This window comes from Ammospiza nelsoni, chromosome 14 (assembly GCF_027579445.1).
Source record: "Ammospiza nelsoni isolate bAmmNel1 chromosome 14, bAmmNel1.pri, whole genome shotgun sequence".
NCBI lineage: Eukaryota > Metazoa > Chordata > Aves > Passeriformes > Passerellidae > Ammospiza > Ammospiza nelsoni.
In genome coordinates, this window is record NC_080646.1 from 17,069,079 (window position 1) to 17,092,889 (window position 23,811).

At 48.8% G+C, this 23,811-nt stretch overlaps 1 protein-coding gene across 2 annotated transcripts; it reads left to right on the top strand.

The window, feature by feature from the left end:
* The first annotated feature begins 425 nt into the window (after nt 1-425).
* Nucleotides 426-23,790, top strand: EDC3 (enhancer of mRNA decapping 3). 2 transcript variants are annotated; one of them, XM_059482068.1, is made up of 7 exons: nt 571-620; nt 2,290-2,471; nt 5,518-5,831; nt 10,515-10,850; nt 17,151-17,304; nt 18,618-18,835; nt 20,714-23,790. In XM_059482068.1, the coding sequence occupies exons 2-7, from the start codon at nt 2,308-2,310 to the stop codon at nt 21,046-21,048; spliced, it is 1,521 nt and encodes a 506-aa protein (XP_059338051.1). In that variant the 5' UTR covers nt 571-620; nt 2,290-2,307; the 3' UTR covers nt 21,049-23,790. The 2 variants fall into 2 exon arrangements, with proteins under 2 accessions (XP_059338050.1, XP_059338051.1); XM_059482067.1 differs by having other exon boundaries at nt 426-2,471.
* Nucleotides 23,791-23,811: the final 21 nt, after the last annotated feature.

A 23,811-nucleotide genomic window follows, 5' to 3' on the forward strand; every position in this document is an offset into this window, starting at 1 on the left:
ATTTACAATATTTATTTACAATATTTGGGATCCCTGTGTTTACCTATGGGCTCCCCTCTATTTTCCTACAGGCACACAGCCACCCCCCAAATCCAACCCCAGAATAGTTTAATTTATATTTGCACTCAAACACAGATTTATTCTTGGGTGTTTTTTGCTAAAAGGAGCCTCTTGTTCTTCCAAAGGATCCCTGTGAGGTGATGATGTGTGCTGAGCTCCTTCCCCTATTCCCTAAGGGAGATTAAAAAGAAAACAGGAAATGGAATGAAGCTTTAGCTTTCCTGTGGATGCCCAGGGATGTGTTATCTGTGTTTTGAGAGTGCTTTTTATCAGCCATCTCCTTGGAATGCAGACATTCTCATCATGGCTTCATATCAGCACACAAGCACAGGAAGGAGAGGAGCCTGCTCCTGAGCAATTTCTGGCTTTGTGACCAAATTTAATGTTTTCAGCCTATGAAACTTGGGGGAAGTGAGATTTTTATTTTTTTTTCCCTCATCCAGTTTGTTTTTTTTTTTCCTTGCATCTTTTTCCATGCAGCTGCCTCTTCCAGCAACGTGATTTTTACATGGAAATTGATCTCCCTGGGCTGTCTCCCCTGTTTCTTTGTGCTGCTCACAGTAAATATCAAACATTCTCCCTCTTTGATTGCAGCATGAAAGGCAAATCCATACATTTAGCAGCTTGTCATGTCTCTTGTTCTCTGTGATGCTTGTGAGCCTGTCACTGGGAAATCTGGGATCAAAGGAGCTTTTTAGCTGCTTCCAGCAGTGTTGGAAACATCTGTCTAAACAAATTGGAGTTTTTCCTCCCTGCTTCTGACAGAACTCGAGTGCTGGGAAGGAGAGCAACCATTTTTTAATTCTTTTATCTAATTGTGGCAGTGATGTGAGGCTGCCTTTGCTGCTTTTGTCCTGCATTCCAGTTTTGGGGGATTTTCCCCCCCTTTTGTGTTTCTCTGTTGGTTGGGGTTCCCCTCCTGCCCTGTATCTCAGAAAAGATTTTGCTTTTCATTTGCACATGCAGAGATCAATCCTGAACATTCACAGGAGCTGCTCTGGCCAATGTCCATCTGGCAAAACCAGGGAAGTGAAGAGAAATTCCCAGTTTGAAATCACAGGGAGTGTTGCCTTTTCCCAGCCTGGAAATGAAACTTGAGATAATTTTAGTTAGGAGGTGATGTAAGAGCAGATCTTGATTTGAAGGCCTTCAGGGACTTCTGTGAACATATTTCTTATATCACCTTCTTACTAAAATTATCTTGAGTTTCATTTCCAGCTTGGAAAGAGAATATCCACAGGCAGGATGAAACACTAAATTTTCTTTTGGATTTTGAATTCAGCCAGTCAGAGATCTTTATTTGAAGGCCTTCAGGGACTTTTGTGAACATCTTATATCACTCCTTACTAAAATTATCTCAAATTTCATTTCCAGGCTGGGGAAGAGACAACAGGAGAATATCCACAGGCAGGACAGAACACTGAATATTTCTTTTGGAAGCATCAGCCTTGAGTTCAGCTGGTCAGACAAAGATCTGCAGATCCTTATTTGAAGGCCTTCAGGGACTTTTGTGAACATAATTTTAGTAAGGAGGTGTCATAAGAAATATCTTGAGTTTCATTTCCAGGATGGGGAAATGGCAACAGGAGAATATCTACATGCAGGACAAAACATTAAATACTCCTTTTGAATCTTGAATTCAGCTGGTTAAACAAAGATCTGCAGATCTTTATTTGAAGGCCTTCAGGGACTTTTGTGAACATCTTATATCACCTGCTTACTAAAATTATCTTGAGTTTCATTTCTAGCTTGGAAAAACCCAACAGGAGAATATCCACAGGCAGGACAAAACACTGAATATTTCTTTTGGAAGCATCAGCTTTGAGTTCAGCTGGTCAGACAAAGATCTGCAGATCCTTATTTGAAGGCCTTCAGGGACTTTTGTGAACATCTTTCTTATATCACCACCTTACTAAAATTATGTTGAGTTTCATTTCTAGCTTGGAAAAAGGCAACAGGAGAATATCCACAGGCAGGACAAAACACCAAATGTTTATTTTGGATTTTGCATTGAGGTGGTCAAACAAAGATCTGTCATACCGTGGGGAAGGCAAAAATATGTGCTTATATTTTATTGTAAATTATTTTTTATCATCTAGGGATTTAGACTCTGCCTGGGATGGTTGGGCTGTCATTTCCTCCCCACCAAGGAGAGAGGAGGAGCAGAGCTGGGAGGGCTCCAGGGCTGTGGATCTGACTCAGGTTGTGGCTTTGTGCATCTCGTTGCAGCAGCTCTGTGCCACAGCCATGGCCACAGACTGGCTGGGCAGCATCGTGTCCATTAACTGTGGGGAGAGCCTGGGAGTGTACCAGGGCAGGGTGTCTGCTGTGGATCAGGTGAGCCAGACCATCTCCCTCACACGGCCCTTCCACAACGGCGTCAAATGCCTCGTGCCAGAGGTCACCTTCAGGTGAGTGCCTGCCTTGCCCCCTGTGCCATGGTCTTGGTGTGAAAACTCTGCTAAGAAAGGCAGGAGCCTCCCCTGGAATGGGAAATGTAAACCCTCTCCCTCTGAATTGCTACCATTTTGAAGTTAAAGTGCTCTCAGGCAAAGATATGGGGGTAGGAATAACAGTTCTTTATTAGGGAAGAAAAAAAATTAAAATGCAGTGATACAAACCTGATAAGGGCTCTGGTATCGAGATGACCCTGATGTGTTAGAAAATCTTTTTCCCAGCTCTGTGACTGAAGAAGACAACAGAATTCCTTGGCTCTCCATCTCAAGGTTGTTTATTTGCTCTTATCCAATACATGGTCTGTCTGACCTGCTGAGATCTGTCCAGCAGGTTGGGTTGTAGCACACTGACTGCCCTCAGGGTGGTGTTATCTTTTTATACTAAAAACTATATGTGTACTTTATTTACAATAATTTTCCAATATCTGTCACCTGTGTTACACCTGTGTCACACCAATATCAGTCTGTCTCTACTCTAAACCAATCCAAAAGTGTCACCATCACAGCAGAAGATTGAGGACAACAAGAAGAAGAAAAGGACATGCCCAGATTCCTCCATCTTGCTTTTATGACCCCCATTCGAAAACCCCAAAATTCTCCATTTTCACCTGGTGATAAATTCGTTATCATTCTACTCCAAGTCTTGTGGCTTGCAAATCTTCACACGAAGTTGGTAATTGTTTCCGTGGGTTCAAATGGAAGGCACAGGTGGTTCTGACTCCATGCCAAGTCTCTGAGCCCCCTGCCAGGGTCTTGAGTCCTCCAGGGCAGCCAGAGGAATGTCCTGGGTTCTGACACAAACTGCCAGAGTCAGAACAGGCCCTGTCCCCTGTGTGTCAGGGAGGTGTCCCAGCCCCATCCCATGGGGGCTCAGCCCTCCTGCAGTGCCAGCTGTGGCTCTGCTGCAGCAGGGATCCTGCACAAGGGGGGAGTTTTCCTCTGCAGCTCCAGGGCTGCTGCAGATGGGCCTGGGCTCCCTCTGGCAATGCAGGGCAGCAGAAAGCTGCTCCTCTGGGAATGCAGGGGGCAAAGGCTGCTGGGGTGTCCCAAACCTCAGATTGGATCCAGGTAGGAATGCTTGGCTCCTCCCCTGGGCAGAGCATCTCCCCATGGGATGATGGAATTGGATCAGCCATGCAGGGACACCACTGGCCCATGAACAGGAGATAATTAATAATCAATGGCTCGTTAACAGGAGAGAATTGCTTCACAGATAGGAATAGAATACACACCTCCATTTCCAACCTTAGACAGCCTCGCTGTTGGATTATACTTTTTATTTTGATTTAGAGATGGGGTAACTGAGAGCTATTTTAAAACTTTTAAGTTTTACAAGAAGAGCGAGACAATATAAATGTTATGATTTATGCTATTACAATTAGAATTTGAACTACTTCTTAATTGTCATAGTTTTGCGTGAGAGATATTTAGAGAAGTGATGCAAAGCATTCACCAGCACAAAAAATTAACCTTTTTCTTTTACCTTGGAAGGTTTTGAGGCTGCTTTAGCTTCCTCCTAATGCTGTCTCCCACTTGGGAGTGAGAACAGCACTGGGGATTGGCCAGCCCTGAACCCAGCACACTCCTTAGGGCATTAGCTGGGAAATCCCAGATTGGTGACATCTCAAACTGAACCAAAACCTCTACAGCTGTAAAACACCAGAAGTGGGTTTTGGTTTATTAATTTTTTGTTCAGCTATGTTCTAGATGTTTTAAAGCTCATAATTTAAAATGACTCTTTGTAAGTTTTACTATAATATGTTTTTTATAATATATTTTACTATAATATAGTATTTTTATTATATATAAATACATTTATAAATTTATAATATAATACGTTTTAATACTATATTTTACTATATTTTTATACTATTTTACATATAATTTTATTTATAATTTTGTTTATATATTCTATATAATATAATTTAAAATTATCAATATATAATGTAGATTGATAATTTTAAATTATATATAATATCTAAATCTAGAACACATAAATATATAATATATAATATATTTTTATTATATATAAATATATATGCATTTTTATCTAAAATTTTTAATGTATATTTTATATGTTTATATTTTTTATTATTTTTATTTCTATTCTGTTGTGTTGTAGCAGAGGGAACTGAGATGCTTTTTCAAAGCTTTGCCCTCAGCAGTTTTCCCACCAGTTCCTGCTAACACTGTGCTTAAAAATATAAATAGGAGTCACTGCTCAGTGCCCATTTTCCTGTTTCTTGCAATGTTGTACTTAAGGCTCTGAGTCACTCCTTTTTCAATAACTCTGACTCCTCAAAGTCAATACTCTTGACTTTTTTTTTACTCTGAATTTATTTTTTCCCCCTTGGATTTTGCAGAGAGGCACTGGAGGAAGGCAGCAGGAGATGTGTGGAGTCTCCCTGCTTTCACATCCCACTTGGACAAATGCTGGGTTAAAGCTGGAAGAGCCTCATTGCTGACTTATTTCTTGCAGTCAGTGCAAATGGAGGGCTTTATAATCACTCCTTTGTTTAATTTTGGCTTCTGCCCAATGCTAGATTAGTTTTCTTTAGCTTTTTTTTTTGTTGGAAATGGGAAGTATCCTCTTTGACTGAGCATGAACTGCTCTGATCTGAGGGTAGCATTCTGCAGAAATGGATTAAAAGTAATAGTAGCCTCAAGGCTGAGAGCAATTAATTAGCTGGGAACTGTTAAATTAATGCAGATTTCTGCAAAGCTCTGGGCCAGTTGCTTCCATTTTTTTGCTTGACTGATTCCTGTTTCAGCTGCAGAGCCTTTCAAACAAAATCCAGGTGCAGTGCAGGCATACTGAAGTGGTTATTTTGAAGATTTGCCATTTCAGTTGAACATTTTGATATCTGTCTGTTTGAGCATCAAAATCCTTTTATTCCCTTGTTCCCATTGATGATGACATCAGAACAATCCCATTGGACAAGGATGGTTTTTCCCTGACAGGGTGTGTGCTAAATTCCTGCTTTTCTGCTGCTGTTTTTAGGGCAGGTGACATCACTGAGCTCAAGATCCTGGAGATCCCAGGACCAGGGGACAGCAGGCAATGTGGGGACTCCCAGCACATGGACACAGCCATGCCAGGGGTGGGCTGCCAGGTGGGCCCCAGCCAGAATGGCACTGGCAAGGTGCTGAAGAAGCCCATGTCCAGCAGTGCCCCACAGAACATCCCCAGGAGGACAGACATGAAGAGCCAGGACATTGTCATCTCCCCACAGCAGCAGTGCTCCAAGAGCTACATGGATCGGCACATGGAAACGCTGAGCCAGTCCAAAGGCTTCAGGAGGAGACACAACTCCTGTGAGTGTGGGGCTCTCCTGGCCAGCATCTTCCCTTTGCCACCAGGCTTTGCTGGCAACTTCCCCTGGCCCACCTGTGGGTTATTTGGAAATATTTCTGACCCCATCTGAAAGGTGGTTGTAGGCAGGTGAGGGTTGTCTTGGTTTGGAAAGACAGGTGTGTGCTAAGGAAGGCAGGAGCCTCCCCTGAAATGGAAAATGTAAACCCCCTCCCTCCAAATTGGTATAAATTTTAAATTAAGGGGCTCTCAGACAAAAAATATGGGAGCAGCAATAACAGTTCTTTACTAGGAAAAAAAAAGATAAAATGAACAATGCACTAAACTAAAATATCACTGCCAGAGTCAGAACCCAACCTGACACCCTGTGGGTCAGGGTGTTGGCAGCAGTGCCATTGGAATTGTGGCTGCAGCCCTCCTGCAGTGTCAGGGGTGGTTCTGCTGGAGCAGGGATCCTGTAGGAAGGTGTAGTGTCCCTCTGAAGGTCCAGTGGAAGAGGCAGCTGCTGTTCCTGTGGGAAATCCAGAGGAGAAGCCGTGCTGGTGTTCAGAACCTCTGGATTATATCTGGGTAGCAATGCTTGGTTCCTCCCTCTGGGCTCACATCTCCCAATGGGATGCTGTAGTTCTTATCAGCCATGCAGTGACATTCTATAGCTGTTATCAGCAGATGTCCCCTCCTGAGGGAGGAATGGGTGTGGAAGAGATAAGGAGAACTGCCCATTTAACAGAAGAGAACTGCCATCCAGATGGCCAATAGAATACATCTTGCTTGGCAATCCAGGACAGGGTTGGTCTCTTGTTCCTGACAGAATGAGAGGACACAGTCTTAAATTTAGGTTGGATGTAAGGAAAAGGTTTTTTACAAAGAAAAGAAAGAGGGATGAAGTATTGGATTTGTCTGCCTGGGGAGGTGGTGGAGTCACCATTCCTGCATGTGTTTAAAAACAAGATTGCATGTGGCATTCAGTGCTGTGATCCAGTTGAGGTGGTGTTAGGGCACGGCTCGGACTCAATTATCTTAAAGGTCTCTTCCATCTTAGTGATTCTGTCTGTGTAGAAAATGTCTAATGCCAGTTCCAGGGATTTCCTCATTTTGCTGTCTTTCCTGTTGGAAGATTCCCAGCCTCCAGCCTTTCCTCAAAAAGGAGCTGCTACAAACTGCAGTGTGATCCTCGAGTGGGTGGAAAACGCAGTGGGTTGTAGCAGCTCAGTGTTGTGTTTGCAGGGATCCTCCAGGAAAAGTGAAACACACATGCAGTGAGACTTTCCCCCACTGTTTTGTCTTTCATGATTTTAAGACTTCCTGAGGCAGCAGTGAGAGTTCAGGATTAATGGCTTTTTTTTTTTTCCTGCTTAATTTAAACCTCTTGCTTTTTAAGTCTCCCCAAGCTTTTCTATTTAAGGCTTCTATACCCATAACCTATTACAACATCACCCCATACATAATTACAAATGGGTTTTGGCTGTGTTGTTAAAAATATAAATTAATAAGGGTGATGTAAAATCAGAGCATCCCAAAGTCACACATCCCTTATTTTTATTTCTCTTGATAAAATCTTCAAAATGGGGCCAAAACTGGCTTTGTTCACTTTTTTCCTCAAAGCCTCGTGAGCTGTCTTCCTTTCCAGACCCTCATAATCCAATTCCTGTAATTTCAATGTACATCCAGCATATTTCCATGACTTAATTGTTATGCATCCAGAGTAATTCCATGATTTCATTTTCTTGTAAAATAAACAAACCAAGGTGGGCCAGACCAGTGAAACAGGTGTAAGGCTGTGTTTTTGGGGAGAAATTCCTAGACCTCTGGAAGTCTTTCTCCCTCACCACCAACTGGGATATTTTTACACCTTCCAGGATGTCTGGTAGATTTGGGGTGAGCAGAACTTTAACCCACAAACAAGTCATGTACAACAGGTGACTTTTAGAGATTTTGAGGCAGGTTGAGCAAGGTCCTAGGTGTTGGCTTGGGTTCATTTTGGAATACAGGAGGGCTTCCAAAGGAGGTACAAGGGCTTCCAAAGGAGGTACAATGGATTCCAAAGGAGGAATAAGGGATCTTTTACCCTGTGAAATGTGCATTTGGACAGCAGGGTGAGTGATGTGTGAGTTTTGGGAGGGGGATAGAATTGGGTCTGGCTTTGTAGGGAAGAATGGGCTGAGATGTCATCCAGAGCTTGTGTCCTGCAGCTGAAAGTTGACCTCCTGTTGGCCTCTAGCGTGCCAAGTGAGGGCCACAATTGCCCTTTGGAGCCCTGGTGTGACAGGAATCAATAAACACCAAACCCCAGCTCAGGTTTCCCAACAATGGCTCTGCTGCCGTGCTGGCACCGGGCTCGTGGTGCCAGGGCTGGCAGCAAAGCCTCCCACAGGGATCTCTCAGGAAGGCAGCCAGCTTGCTGCAGACTTTGTTTGCTTGTGTGCTGTACATGAAAGGGTTGTTATTCCTCAGAAACAAAAAAAGCCCGGGAAGGGTTGTTTATCTTGTGAGGGAAGTGCTTTTGTGTGTGCCAGCTTGCAGTGGAGCTCTCCTCATGCAGGGCAGAGCACTGGGAGCTGTGATCCAGAGGCAGCTGGAATAGGAGATCTGCCTTGTTCAGCCTGACTTTGCTTCCCCCTCATGCCCTTTTTTTGCCTCTTTTCTTTTCCCTGAGCAGAACCAGCTGTCATTTTTTCCTGCCTAGAAAGCAGCACTTAAAGAGGAACAGCTCCTAACTTTGCTCCCAGCTCCTTGCAGGCCTGTGTAACATTCTGTGTGCCTTGTTAGGGGGCTGTGGGGCAGCCAGGGCAGAGCTCAGGATGGCTCAGGGAGCTGCCCACCACCTTTTGGTGAGGTGGGCTCCTGGCTCCCATTCTTTGTGGCTGCAGGGAGCTTTGCAGCTTTATTCCATCAGCATTCCATGCTCACATCAGCTGCTCCTGTCCCACTCTGAGTTTTGGGGCAGCTGAGGGGAGTGTGGAGCTGACAGGAACAGCCTGAGCTGGCCAAACTCTTGCCCTGACACAAGGAGCAGGCTGGATTTGCCTTTGTGGCTGTGCAGGCTCCAGCTTGTCCCCCTGAACCATGAGAGTCCCTTGGCTCCTGCTTGAGCTGCAGTTCCTGAGCGTTGGGAGAGCTTGGGCCTGTTGTGTTTGCATTCCTCATCTTCCTCCTTCAGAGCAGCAGCTGTGGCAATTCACTTCCACACCAAATCCTGTCCAGCTTTGTGTCACCTTTGGTTTGGGAGCTCTTTATGTGGGACAGAGTGGAGTTTGGTACCAAAAACTTTCAAAACCATGCACATAAATGAGTGGTTGCAGTGTGCTCACTGCAATTCTCCTTTCCTCTCTCCTAAATCCTGTTTTGTCACCACAGTGCTGGAATTCTGCTGTCTGTCCTTCCAAGACAAAAGTGCATTATCATTTGAGAAGGTTGTTTGGTTTTTTTTTCCCTTAATGGGGAGTGGTTATTCTGCAAGACCTGACAGATTTAGGATCTTGCTGTGGTGACTGGGAAAGCTTTCAGGTTAGTTATTAACCAGTTCTTGAGAAAAACCAAGCCCCACACTATCTGAAATAAATCCTTGCTGAGGCAATGCATCTCTGACTGGAAATAAACCAGGTCCACATCCTCAGCAAATCCCATTTCAGCATGACTGGAGTTAGACATGCTCAAACTGGACTTGTGCTGCTGGAGTTTGTGCCTGCTGCCAATCTTTTGGGATGTTTGGAAATCTCCTTGGATGGCTCAGAATTCTTTGTTTCTGTGGTATCAAATTGATTCTCTCCAAGTCATTTGTATAAATCCCTCACAAATGGGATTATCTTAAACAACAGGAAATGGTTTAGTAGAGCAACAGCTCTGGCTTGATAACTTACTCCATCTGTTGGACACTGTAGGTGATTCCTGGAACTACAGGAATTGGCCTGAAATTTTTTCTAGTAATTGCAAATGTGACACTGCCAAGGACAAACAAAATAATATTGTCAGGACCTGGAGGACAAAGGAAGAAATGAGCAAGTAAAGGATATGTTGAGCTCATAATTGTATATTTGCATCAGATGAAGAACTGATGACTTTCATCAGTCTCACTCCAGAGAATTTGGGCTTTCCCAGTGACTTGTGGTTGGAAAGAAGTGTATTCCAAAACACAAGGTAATGGGTAAGGAGGAGAGTGAAACAGGAATGAGGCAATGGACTGTGTGTTATATCACAGAAATTAATTACATCAAGGTTGAGTAAAAAGAGATCCTTTCTATTCAGGGTTTGAAGTTCTCCCTTAAAAATCACTAACAGGGAAGGAAACACCTACAGTAGTTTCTGAAATTTAAAGGAATTCCAGAGAATGGCTTGAGTCACACACCTGCCTGAACAAGGGAAAACTCCTAGCTGATTTACCTTGCCACTGGGATTAAATAAAACCTGGAGAAACTGTGGGCAAGCCTGTTTTTCTAACCTGGCTCCTGGAGGAAAATCCCTGAAAGTCTCTTTGCTGATGCTCTATTTTCTATTGGTGTTCTGTTTTCTATTTGATGTTCTATTTCCTGCTGCCTCAGCTGAGCCTGAGTAATGCCAGCTGCAGGGCTGAGCTCCATGGTGAGCACCCCTTGAGTGAGGAGACTGTGAGCAGGAGCTCCCCTGTGCCCCAAAATGCCTTTTTCCCTTCCAGGACCCACTCCCACCTTGCTTTTCTTTTGCCTTAGGGTCATCCAGCAGCCGCCACCCCAACCAGGTGACGCCGAAGAAGAGCGGCCTGAAGAACGGGCAGATGAAGAGCAAGGATGACGAATGCTTTGGGGATGACATTGATGAAATCCCAGACACTGATTTCGATTTTGAGGGCAACCTGGCCCTTTTTGACAAGGCAGCTGTGTTTGAGGAGATCGAGACCTACGAGAGGAGGAGCGGCACCCGCTCGCGAGGGACCCCCAACGAGAAACCCGCCCGCTACCGGCACGACGAGAACATCCTGGAGTCAGAGCCCATCGTCTACAGGAGGATTGTGGTGCCCCAGAACCCCCACAAGGAGTTCTGCACGGGTATGTGCCTGATATGGACCCAAAGTGCTGCTTTTGGGGCCACACACAGGTGGAGTTTTGCTAAGGAGTCAGCTTGATGTGGTCCAAGCAAAGTTGGGTTTGTGTGTTCACACCAGCCTTTCTTTGCAGTGTTTCTGAGAGAAATACTCAGAGAGGGCAGCTGTGACTGTGTTGACAGGGAAGAGGTGAGGATCTGACTCTATGTTTCAGCAGGCTTGATTTCTAATTTTATGATTTATGATTTTTATTGATTTATTATTTTATGTGTTTGAACATCTCTGTGTTTTAGGAGCAGGTCCTTCAGCAGAGCCAACATTGTGCAGTTTTAATATCTATTATATTAAAACTATACTAAAAGAGTAGAAGGATTTCACCAGAAATAAGCTAAGAATAGAAAAAGAAAGTCTGAGCCACAAGCCTTTGTTATCATTCTTTCTGTCCAAGCCAGCTGACTGTGATTGGCCATTAATTAGAAACAAGCACATGAGACCAATCACAGATGCACCTATTGCATTCCACAGCAGCAGATAATCAATGTTTACATTTTGTTCTTGAAACTTCTCAGCTTCTCAAGAGGAAAAATCCTAAGGAAAGGATTTTTCATAGAAGATGTCTGTGACAGGCAGCAAAGTAAGTGTTGCTCCAGCAGGGAGCAAAGCTGATGGTTGGGAATTGAATAAGAGGTGTTTAAATCTTTACTTTGATTTCAGGAGCCTGGGGAACCCATGTGGACTCTGAGAGGGGCAGAGGGATGGGCTCAGGATTTGTGATTTCGTGGTTTCAGGAAATTTCCTGTGCTTCTGGCACTCTTTGGGTTGTAGTTCTCCATTTCTATGTGGGTTTAAGTATAGTTCATGTAAAAAGGATTTATGGAACATTTAGTACAAATTTCAGGTAACTTTAGTCTCCTTGGGATATCTTGCCTTTGATTTTAAGTAAAATGTGGGAGTGAAGGAAATTTGGGATTTCAGAAGTGTTTCTTTTCCACATCAGAATAAAATCAGATGTCAGCTCTTCTTGCAGGGACTCAAACCAACTGATATTCTGGTAGCCTGAGCAGAAGTGTGAGCAGCTCCTTGGGCTGTCATTCTTCCTCAGCCTGGAAATTCCATCTGGCGTGTGAAACGCTTCAGGGGAGGAAGCTGATGGATTTGTAATGATTTGCTGCTTTTCACTTTTGGAAAGACTCTTTTTTTGATGGTTCTGGTGTATAACAATGTCCTAGTTCTCCATTTCTGTCATTCCTCTTCCCGGTGTCCCATTCTGCTCTGGGGTGAGAGGAAAACACAGTGGGTTGTAGCAGCTCAGTGTTGTGTTTGCAAGGATCCTCCAGGAAAAGTGAAACAAACATGCAGTGAGACTTTCCCCCACTGCTTTGTCTTTGATTTTTCATGATTTTAAGACTTCCTGAGGCAGCAGTGAGAGTTCAGGATTAATGGCTTTTTTTCCCTGCTTAATTTAACCTCTTGCTTTTTAAATCTCCTCAAGCTTTCAGCATCTCTCTGTGGAAGAAGCCATACTGTGCTGTGTGAACAAGCACCTCTTCATTTTCTGTGTGATTTCCTGTCTATCTTGTGGGGTTTTTTTCAAATTTCATACTTGTCAAGCCATCTTCCAGCTGGCTTGTTTGAGAGGAGACAGGGCCTCTGTGGATGTCTAGTCTGAAACAAAAGCTAAGCCACTGTTGGCAGCCAATCTGAGCAGGATGGCTGACAGGGGATTCCAGCAGCAGAATTCCTGGGAGGAAAAGCACCATGCACTGAGCAGCAGTGAGTAAATTCAGGGATGGAAACCCAATCCTGTTTGCTGCACTCCCAGTCCCTTTGTTCAGCAGCTGGAAGGGGGATGCTGAGCTGCCTCTCAGTGCCTCAAAGAGCAGCTGGTGTGATTAAATCAATGCCAAGAGCTCCAAAAGCCTGTTGGGTTTTGGATGTGTCTGTGGCAGGGTTCTCTCTGCAGAGTTTTTCTGGTTTCCTAAGGGAAGCTCTCCTTGCAAAAAGCACTTCCTAGTTATGACAAAGCACTTCTTTCTCTTGTTGTTTTTTGGTTTTTTTTCACCCTGGGCCAGTCTGAGAGATGATTGTGTTAATAGAGACAGTGATTCTGACTGAGACAGTGATTCTCTGTCTGCTGCAACAGCACAAAAACTGATGCTGGAGATTGGCAGGGAGTTCATATTCAGCTCTTGGCACTGTGGGATCCCTGTCTGTGGGTCCCTGCCTGCTTTTTTATGCCATGGAGGATGGTAAAACAAAAAAAACCAAACTGCTGATGTCAGTTTGGAGTCAGCCTTTTGAATTCCCCAAAAGATTCACCTGCAGGACTTCCAGCCTGGGGTTTTATTGCTGACTGAAAGAATTTGGTGTGTGTAGGATAAACACTTCAGTCCACTGGGATGCTTTTCTGAGAGCTGGTTTTGTGGAGCTAGGCAAGTAAAACACTTCTAAAAGTGTCAAATAAAACACTTCTAACACAACCCTGGGTTTTAGAAGTGAGCTGGGGAGGAGGAAGTTGGGAATCTGTTCCAAGCAAAAGTGAAAACTTGGAGCTAATAGAATTTAGCGGGTGATTGTGGCTGAGCTAAATCCATCCCTGGGACTCCACACTCCTGAACACATCATTCATCTTCATTGGTTTGGGCTGGCTGCTGTTTATCTGTCTCTTTATTTACTGGGAAATGCATCTGTTTAGCAAAAACTGCCTCCCTGGAAAGGCTGATCCTTGCCTAAGGTGTGAGCTGCCTTTTTCTGCTTCCAGAGAATTTAAATGTGGGTTGGCTCATGCCTGTCTCTGTTTCTGCTGTTGGCACTCAAACTCCTGTGTTTGAACATCTCTGTGTTTTGGGAACAGGTCCTTGAGCAGAGCCAGCATTGTGCAGGAGTGCTGGAGCTCAGAGGAGTTTGCAGGAGGGTCTGTTCTTCAAACAAGCTTTCCTTCACAGTGAGGAGGTGCAGGAGCAGGCAGAGCTTTGTGCCAGGATCAGAGGCTGGCTGTGCCCTGAGGGTGATGCCCCCAGTGTGGCTTTTCCTTTGGAAAGGTTTTTCCTTGCCCTGTCCTTGACTGAGTCTTCTCTTCTTTTACCTCCTCCGTGGCTGGGTGTGAATATTGAATGTGTGAAGTGTTCTGGGCTGCTTTGAGCAGAGAGAAAACTTTCACTCTCCTCAATTTTGCTTCAGGAGCAAACAGTGGGCCTGGGGCAGAGTCCCTTTGTCCCTCTGGCAGTTTGTTTTTTTTTGCTCAGCTGGAGGGAATTGTGCACTAATGCTGGGAGAGCTCACACTGGAAGGTCAGCCAGAACTCTGGTGGGATTTGCTGTAATTAAAAACAATGGTGATTAACAAAAGCAGCCCCTAAGGTTGTGTTGTTTGAGGGGCAGTAAATTTGTTTGGCTGGGTCTACAGGCAGGTACTTCCAGCTTTACCACCAGCAGAAGGCAGCAGGGAATGTCTCCTGTGCCTCGTGTGGACAGGAGCTCCAGACTGTCACACTGTGAGGCTCTGGACCTAAAACTGGGACCTGGGATTATTCATTGCCAAAGGAAAGAGTTGATGACGTCAGGACAGCTTGAAGGAGATGCTGAGTCCAATTCTGCCTGAGCCAGTGCCTGGATTTATTTTAGCAGAGAACTGGAACTAGAGAGCTGCTGAAATGGCCAAGGGAAAAGATGGGATCCAGCCCTCTCCTTTTTCCCTGCCACTGCAAGCTTGGGGAGCATTTGGGCATCCCAGCAGCATTACAGGACTTGTTTGGAGGAAAACTTCTAATTCTTTAACTTCTGGAAGGTTAACTCCCTCTTCTGCTGCATTGGGATGTTTTTATCCACCCAGTGTCACTCTGCAAAACCATTCAGTCTATATCTGCCTTGTGGGTTGTTTTGTTTTTTTTTTCCCAGGCAGCTGTAAAATACATTTATTTAATATTAAAAGGCCTGGGCTAATTTATTTTATTGCCTTCATTAGCAAACAATAAAGATGCCCTGTCCAACCCAAACATAATTAAAGTTGGCAGGGCTTCAGTTTTGTGGCAGTGGTGTTATTGTTAGTGGGTTTACTCTGCCAGAGTTTATTTAACTCCCTGGGCCTGCTTTTGATGAGCCAGTCTGACTGGTTGGACCTTGCGTGAGGGCACGGAGGGGAAGTTCTCCTGGAAGTTCTCCTGGCATCTCAGCTGCTCCCGAGAGGCAGCAATTAGGACAGGCTGGCGTGCTAAATGCCACTCCAGCAGTGCCTCACATTAACCCCTGCTGGCAGCCAGCCCGTGGTGAAGGCAGTTTCCTGAAGCTGCTGGCTGAGGGGAGGATGTGCAGGGGACACAAGATCTGTGCTGAGTTGGGTGCACACAGAGTGGACATTGTCTGCTTTGTCCTTCTGCTTCAGGGGCTTGGTACAGCATTTCAGCAGGGGATTCGTGGGTGCTTCAAAACAGAGTTTGGGATCTCCCTCTTTTGGGGTCAGCAGTGATGCTGGGAGAGACCCCAACCTCGGGTCACTCATTGCAAATCATCCCTGGAGCTTGGAAAGCAACAGCAGGAGGGGCAGAGATGTGACTGGCAGCATGGCAGAGCAGGGCTTGTGTGGCATGGGGCAGGTGGGTGACCCATGGGACAGGTGGTGACCACTGTGGGCACAGGGCAAGTGGTGATTGCTGCAGGCACTGGACAGGTGGGTGACCGTGCTGCTGTGGGCATGGGGCAGGATGTGGCATGGGGCAGGTGGTGACCCATGGGGCAGGTGGTGACCGCTGTGGGCACAGGGCAGGGCGTGGCATAGGGCAAGTGGGTGACTGCTGTGGGCATGAGGCAGGTAGGTGACTGTGACCTCTGTGGGCATGGGGCAGGGCATGGCACAGGGCAGGTGGGTGACTGCTGTGGGCAGGGGGCAGGTGTAGGCAGGTGGGTGACCCAGATGGTGACCACTGTGGGCACAGGGCAGGTGAGTGACCCACGGGGTCAGTGGGTGACCCACGGGGCAGGTGAGTGGCACAGGGCAAGTGGGTGACCCTGACCGCTATGGGCACAGGGCAGGTCATGGCTGCTGGCACAGCCCCAGGGCTATTCCTGCAGGGCTCAGGCTCTTATCAGCCCTCAGGCATGGCTGATAACAGCCTGCTGGCCTGGCCTGGCAGCCAGGTGACCTCTGGGGCAGTGCTGGCACACGTGGAGCCCTCTCTGTGTGCAAGACCTGGCTGCTGAGGCCAGGGATGAGCTCCAGGAGGGCTCAGCAGGGTCCCTGTGCCTCTCAGGGTGTTTCCAGCAGCCCTGTCACATTCCCACAGCTCTTCCCAGCAGCACAGGCAGCCCCAGCCCTGCCGGGCTACCAGGACCACCCAGGGGGCCACTGCCACCCACAGAGCAGAGGGGCCAGGGGGGGCCTGAGGGTGACCCAGGGAAAGCTGAGAGGAGAGATGCTGATGATGGGGCTCAGCTCACACTTTCTGACCTGATGTTTCCTCTAGCAGGCACTGATTCAATCCTCAGCCTTTTTGCTCCATGGTGCAGCTCCTGTGCCTGTCTCACAGTGGGAGCTGCACTCAGCTGGCATTCCTGGGAAGAGAAGCAGCTGAAAGCTGCTTGTGCTCCAGCTCTGTGGCCATCCCATAAGGAGATGGCACAGGTTGTCCAGAGGAGCTGTGGCAGCCCCTGGAAGTCTCCAAGGCCAGGCTGGACAGTTCTCAGCACTTCACAAAACCTCTCTTGTTTCTTTTCTCTTGATCCAAGTGCGGGAGCATTTCCCAGCTCGCTAGCCCAGGCTCCCCTGAACACCTGGGAGGTGTTTTTCTGCACAGTTTATCCTTTGAGCATTTCCCTGCTGCCTCTGTGTGCTGTGATGGCTCTGGAGCACCCTTCTGGCGTGGGAACACCTACCAAATGTGGGATGGCTTGTTTTGCTGGGATCTTGGGATTTTGGGGACCAGTGTCAGGATTCATAAAGCATCCAGGCTTTTTTTGGCACTTCACAGCTGCTCTTCTGACTTGCACAGTGCTCAGTAGCACTCTGTGGTGGGTTAAAGCTCTGTTGGCCTGGTGACCATGAAGAAAAACCTTAATATTCTATCTGTGAGTCCCAGAGGCCTTCTCAGCCCTCGTGTTACTAAAATTTCCCACAGAACTTTTGTGGAAGTGTTATTTTAAGCCAACACTTGTGTTTAGCTGTTTCTGCTTCCCTGAGAACAATTTGGATTAATTTGGTGGCTTGGGAAGGAGCGTGGGTGAACAGTTAACAGTTAAGCATGAACCTTTTCACTATTTTGAGTGTCTGACTGTCCCCATTTGTGCCTCTTTTCCCTTTTTCTGCCCCCCAGACTCGGGGCTGGTGGTGCCCAGCGTGTCCTACGAGCTGCACAAGAAGCTGCTGGCGGTGGCCGAGAAGCACGGGCTGACCCTGGAGAGGAGGCTGGAGATGACAGGGGTGTGTGCCAGCCAGATGGCCCTGAGCCTCCTGGGGGGGCCCAACAGGTACAGCTGGGGCCTCAGCGGGGAGGGAAGGAGCTGGCAGGGCCCTCTCAGCTCTTAAATCACACACAAAGCTCAGCTGAGGTTTTCCTTCCCCCTCACTGGGAGTCGTTTGGGGAGCTGAGCTTTGCACAGGTGCTGCCTGAGGTGGATGGAGCCATGCAGAATGTGTGAGGAGCTCCTTTCTGCACAGAAAGGAACCTTCCCTTTGCTGATGTGGCACATTGCAATTTCACAGTGTCAATAAAAGCAGAAGGCAGCCCATGAAAACAGTGCTGTGTGGATTTTTGTGAGGCTAGCTCAGCTTTTCAGGCATCTGCAGCCCACCTGAGCACATCCTGCTCTTTGCAGCAGCTTTGGAGTGCACTCAGTGCCTTTTGCTGACTCCTGAAGAGCTCTGCTTCCGTGGTTGTGGCTGTGGGCAGGAGCTGCACCTGTGTTTCTGTGCTGTTGATAGCTGCTCCAGATTATTTGGTCTCAAAAGAAAAGTAACCCTTCAGTCTCCATCTGCTTTTTCAGGAGCTCTTTAGCAGGATCTGCTCACTTATTCAGGAGCTCTTTAGCAGGATCTGCTCACTTTTTCAGGAACTCTTTATTAGCACCAGATCACTTATTCAGGAGTGCTGTACCAGCACCTGATCACTTGATGGAGATCACTGAACAGGCAGCTGAAATTCCTGCTGCAAGCCCTGATGCCTTCCAGGCCAAATTAACTTTATTGTGCAATTAATGAAGCTTAGAGAGTAGAGAATTTTTCTCTGTTTTAATGTGACTCCTCTGATGGGGAAATTCACCTTAAATTTTTAGCTTTCTTCTACAATTCTTGGGACCTTGTGTGAGTGCAGGAAGGGGAGGAGAAGGCTGGAACAACCTTAGAGTACGTGAAGGGCCCTCTAAGGGAGCCAAAGAGAGTGTATCAGCAACTTAAAGAGGGGAAATTTAGATGAAATATGGCAGAAATTTTTCCCTGTGAGGGTGCTGAGCTCCTGGCACAGCTGTGGCTGCCCCATCCCTGGGAGTGTCCAAAGCCAGGTTGGACAGAGCTTGGAGCAGCCTGGGCTAGTAGAAGGTGTCCCTGCCCACAAGGGTGACCTTTAGGGTCCCTTGCACCCAAACAAGTGCGAGCTTCTCTGAACCTGCAGGCAGAGCAGCCTCAGCACCACAAAAGGATGTGGGCTGCTCTGGATTTGCAGAACACCTGGCAATTTGCATCTTGCTGGGTGTTTTTTTTTTTTTAATTTTTTTTCTCTCATGCAGGAAGGTGATAAGAGGCTCTGGGGTTTGCTGACAGTCCCTTTTTCTTGCCTGTGTTTCAGACTGAACCCCAAGAACGTGCACCAGCGGCCCACGGTGGCGCTGCTCTGCGGCCCCCACGTGAAGGGCGCGCAGGGCATCAGCTGCGGGCGGCACCTCTCCAACCACGACGTCCACGTCATCCTCTTCCTCCCCAACTTCGTCAAGATGCTCGAGTCCATCACCAACGAGCTCAACCTCTTCAGCAAGACACAGGGACAGCAGGTCTCCAGTGTCAAAGGTCGGTGGGCAAGCAGGGCTGGCTTCCCTAGGAGGGGTGGGAGCAGGGCTGGCTTCCGCAGGGTGGGAGCAGGGCTGACTTCTGCAGGGGGAGCAAACCTGGCTTCTGCAGGGCTGGATTCTCCAGGGGGAGCAAACCTGGCTTCTGCAGGGGGAGTAGGGCTGGCTTCTCCTGGGAGAGCAAACCTGGCTTCTGCAGGGCTGGATTCTCCAGGGGGAGCAAACCTGGCTTCTGCAGGGGGAGTAGGGCTGGCTTCTCCTGGGAGAGCAAACCTGGCTTCTGCAGGGCTGGATTCTCCAGGGAGAGCAGGGCCAGCTTCTCCAGGGCTGGCTTCTTGTGGGGGAGCAGGGCCAGCATCCCCAGGGCTGGCTCCTGCAGGGATAGCAAGGCTGACTTCTCCAGGGCTGGCTTCATCTGGGAGAGCAAACCTGGCTTCTCCAGGGAGAGCAAACCTGGCTTCTCCAGGCCTGGCTTCTCCAGGGAGAGCAAACCTGGCTTCTCCAGGGCTGGATTCTCCAGGGACAGCAGGGCTGGCTTCTCCAGAGAGAGCAGGGCTGGCTTCTGCAGGGCTGGCTTCTTCTGGGGCAGCAGGGCTGGCTTCTCCAGGCTTCCTGCAGGGAAAGCAGGGCTGGCTTCTGCAGGGTGACCAAACCTGACTTTTCCAGGGAGAGCAGGGCCAGCTTCTCCAGCGCTGGCTTCTGCAGGAAGAGCAGAGCTGGCTTCATCTGGGAGAGCAAACCTGGCTTCTCCAGGGCCAGCTCCTCCAGGGAGCAGAGCTGGCTCCTGCCCGCTGCCCTGGCACCACCTAGTGGCACTGCCATGCCTGGGTGGCTGCCCAGAGGCTGCAGGGACAGCAGCACTCAGAGCCTCGACAGAGCAGCGCTTGTGCTGCCACAGATGTTTCCGGTGGGAAGAGATGAGGAAGAGCTGCTGGATGGAGCTGTGCTGGCAGCATGAGGGGCTGCCTTGTTCAGCATGTTGGAGCTGGGAGGGAATGAGTGTCCAGCTGCTGCTGCAAAGCAGGAGCCAGCTCTGCTGTCAGGATTCCCATCTGGGTATTCCCTAGAATAAACAGCTTCTGGGGGACTGCTGGCTGCTGCCTGGCACTTCACTAGTTGATTTCAAAGTTGCTTCATTTGAACTTCTGGGGAGAAACAAAACTGGGAGTTAGGGCTGTGCTGTGCTGACAGAGCTACTTGCCTGTGTGAAAATATTGTAAAAGGTTGGAACAGATTTTTCAGAGCAGCTGTGGCTGCCCCTGGATCCCTGGAAGTGTCCAAAGCAAGGCTGGGTGGAGCTTGAAGCACCCTGGGATAGTGGAAGGTCCCTGCCCATAGCAGGGGGTGGGATGAGATGAACTCTAAGGTTTATTCCAAACCAAGCCATTCCATGGTTTGCATGAAGGACTTTGTGATCCATCAGGTGAGGGGGATGTAGAGCTGGTGAGGGAATGCAGCAGGAGTGGAGCAGCACAGGTGAGAGAATGCAGCAAATGTGGGGAAGGCAGCAAGTGAGTGTGACAGAGCTCAGTGGAATAGGCAGCAGTGCAGCACAGCTGGTGTGTTCCAAAAACCAGCCTTATTTTCACCTTGGGGAATAAAAAAGATCCTTCCTGATGGGCAGAGAGCCCCACTGCTCCCCTGGGCTGCCTGCACTGTGGGTCAGTGACACTGGGGTTGCTCACAAGCTGGTCACTGGGTATAGTACCTGCCAGGCTGGGGATGTCCCCAGAGTGCTGGAGAGCTGTTCAGGATGGGTCTGTGGGGGAAGGATGGCAGTACCAGCAGGTGAGGCCAGGCTGTGCAGCAAGAGTGGAAGCCAAACCCCAAACCTGCAGCCGGTGCCGCCGATTCTCAGCCGTGTCCGTGTTTCTTGCAGACCTCCCAGACACCCCGGTTGACTTAGTGATCAACTGCCTGGATTGTCACGAGAATGCCTTCCTGAGAGACCAGCCTTGGTACAAAGCAGTGGTGGACTGGGCCAACCAGAACCGTGCCCCCGTGCTGAGCATAGACCCCCCCATCAGCGAGATGGAGCTGGGCATCGATGCCAAGTGGTCGCTGGCGCTGGGGCTGCCGCTGCCGCTGGGCGAGCGCGCCGGCCGCGTCTACCTCTGTGACATTGGCATTCCCCAGAAGGTCTTCCAGGAGGTGGGCATCAACTACCACTCCCCCTTTGGCTGCAAATTTGTCATCCCCCTGCACTCTACCTAGAGCTCATGCAGCCCCCCTGGCTGTGAAGGGAGAGAGAGGAGGAGCTCTGTGAAAGCCAAGCTGTGCTGAGCTGGATCCCGGCTGGTCGACTCTGGTGACGCCTTAAAGAAAACAAACACAAAAAAAAAAAAAAAAAGGATGTGAAGTTCTGGAGGGGTTTGCCTTCTGGAAGAAATGCTGTGTGTTTAAAAAGAAAAAAAATGGAATAATCGTAAAATGAAATGAAAAAAAAAAAACCCAACAAACAAAAAAAAAAAGGAGGAAGAGAAGAAAGTGAATTGTTCCTGCAAAGCTGTTTTCATTCTTTCCTGCTGTGGGATGAAGGAGTGTGCAGGACCATGGTGTCTGTCCCCTGCTGCTGCCCAGCCCTGGCTGGCACATGGTACAAATAAGGCTGGTTTGGAGCTTTCAGATGTGTTTCAGGTCCTTCTGGTTGACTATGCCCAGCAAGGACATCCTGGTGGGAACAGCACCTCTTGATTGTGTAGAAATCCCTTGTGTCGAGGGAAAATCTCGTTTGGTTCCCATGTTGGTTCCACTGCCCCATCACTGTTTGGTGTTCTGGAAGGCAGTTGTAGCTCCCTCTCCTTCCCAGCCCGTCCAGCCCCTCACAGAGAGGGCTTTTCCTTGTTTGGAGAGCTTGGGAGAGCCAGAGGCTCCCACCTGCTCTGGGAGCACTGATGTCCTCCCTCAGCTCGGCCTTACTGCTTCTGTACTGTTGGCTTCTCTTTGTTTGCTTCATGGCCGAAGCCCAGCTCTGTGGGGTGGAGGCCTGGTATGGAAAAGAGCTTTTCCAGCATCCTGGTGGGGTTTGGGGTTGTTTTCTTTGGTTCTTTCTCCGTGCTGGCCCAGCAAGTGGCTGCTCCAGGGCTGGGGGAGTGCAGCAGGGCAGGGTTGCTCTGGGGTTGTTGGGTGCTGTGTGCTGCAGATGAGGTTCAGGGTAAGCTCCCCTGTCCTTCCAGCATCCCTGCTACATTGGGGATGGTTTGGGAAGTAGCTCATGGATCTGTTCATTCCCCTTGGAATCAAAGCCTGTGTGTGGGGTGGGCTTGGCCTGAGGAGGGGTTTGGCTCCTGTCTGCTGGCAGGAGAGGGTGTGGTGGGAGCTGCTGTGCTCCTGGGTGGGATTCCCATCAGAAATCTGCTCTGCTGTCCCATGCCTGTCCAGAAACATTGAGTTATCCTTTCCTGTGTTCCTTTTATTGTCCTGGGTGCAGGGATGAGCTGAGGAGCCACCAGGCAATCAGCTTGGGCCCCACCCACCCACCCTGCTGGCTCTATGTGTCCCCAGAGCTGAGCCAGGGAGCTGGGAACGTGGGCAGTGCTGGAGCTCTGCTGCTCTTCTCACACTTCACCCATCCCCAGGGCTCCTCTGCCTCACCCAGCCCTGCTCTGGCACCAGGGAGAGCTCTGGGTGCTGCCTCTGTCCAGGGGAGCTGGATCCCTTGGGAGGCTGAAGCACAGGGACCAGCCCAGTGTGGGACCAGCCCAGTGTGGTCCAGTCTCACTGACCAGCCCCACTTGTGCCCCGAGCTGGGGCTTTAGTCAGGCACTCATCTTTCCTTTCCTCTGTTAGAACCCAGCCAGGGCTGCCAGAGGAGGAGGGAAGAGCTTTCCCTGCTTGGAAAGAAGGAATTACAGGGTCTGGCCTGGGAGTGTGGAGGGCCCAGGAGGCTGCTGAGCCTTGGCTCACCCCGAGGTCTGGCCCCTGCACGTTGCCATATCTACCTCAGCAGGACCAGGGGCTGTGCCCTGGCTGGGCAGCCCTGGTTCCCCTCAGCTGCTCTGGGGCACTGCTGGCCTGGGGGGCTCTGCCCTCCATCCTGGGCACAGGGGTGCCCCACGCTTCAGCACCCACCAGGCTGTGCTTCTGACTGGGCCAGGACAGCAGTGTGCTGGGCACTCACAGCACAAACACAAGGTTTCCCTCTGCCTTTTTTGGTTTTTTTGGCTGTTTCCTTGGATCTTCACCCAGGAGCAGCAGCAGGTTAAAGAAAAGTTGTTGCTGTAGTCAGTGTTAGCTTTAGTCCCCTTCCTTTCACTCTCTTTGCTCAAGACACTCAGTAGGAGACTTGCTGTTTCAATTTCTGCTTTCTGCAGGTTTTTCCTGCCCTTTCTGGGTTTGGCTGTTGAACTGTAGCTTGTACACACGGAGCAGGGGCAGGGCTAGTCCAGGCTGCAGCTGCCCTGCTGGAAGGCACTGGGGCAGGTGCTGGTGGTTTTGCAGGGATGGAGCTCTGGGAAGCACCAAGGCCCTGGTTCTTGCCAGCCTGGAAATGCTTCCCCACCTTGAATATAAAAATGAAGTGAACAGTGTTGCACAACAGGGGGGTTCAGCCCCTCGTGTAAGGAATGTGGGGTTTGCTCACTGCCTGCTAGATTTGGGTATTTGGCTGTACTTCCCCTCACTGCAGCTGTTTCTTGGCTTCACACATCTGGAATGTGAGGTACCAGCTCTTCTGGAGCACTCAGAGTCCCAGCACAGCTCTGGGTGTCCCCATCACCATCCCCCTGGTGCCAGGGTTAATTCCAAGAGGGAGCAGTGTTGTGGCTGTGTTTGGGATGGTTCCCAGCCCCAGCAGCTGCCCCTGGTGCTGCTCTGGGCCCGCTCTGGTGACAGGTGCCGATCGCTGCGCCGTGGCACTGCTTGGTGACCCCATTTGTGACCTGATGTTTGTAACGACCAATTCCTGCCACTGCGGGGGACCATGCCCTGAAATAAAGTGCAACTCTTCATGTGTGCTGTTGTGTGCAGCTGTTTATT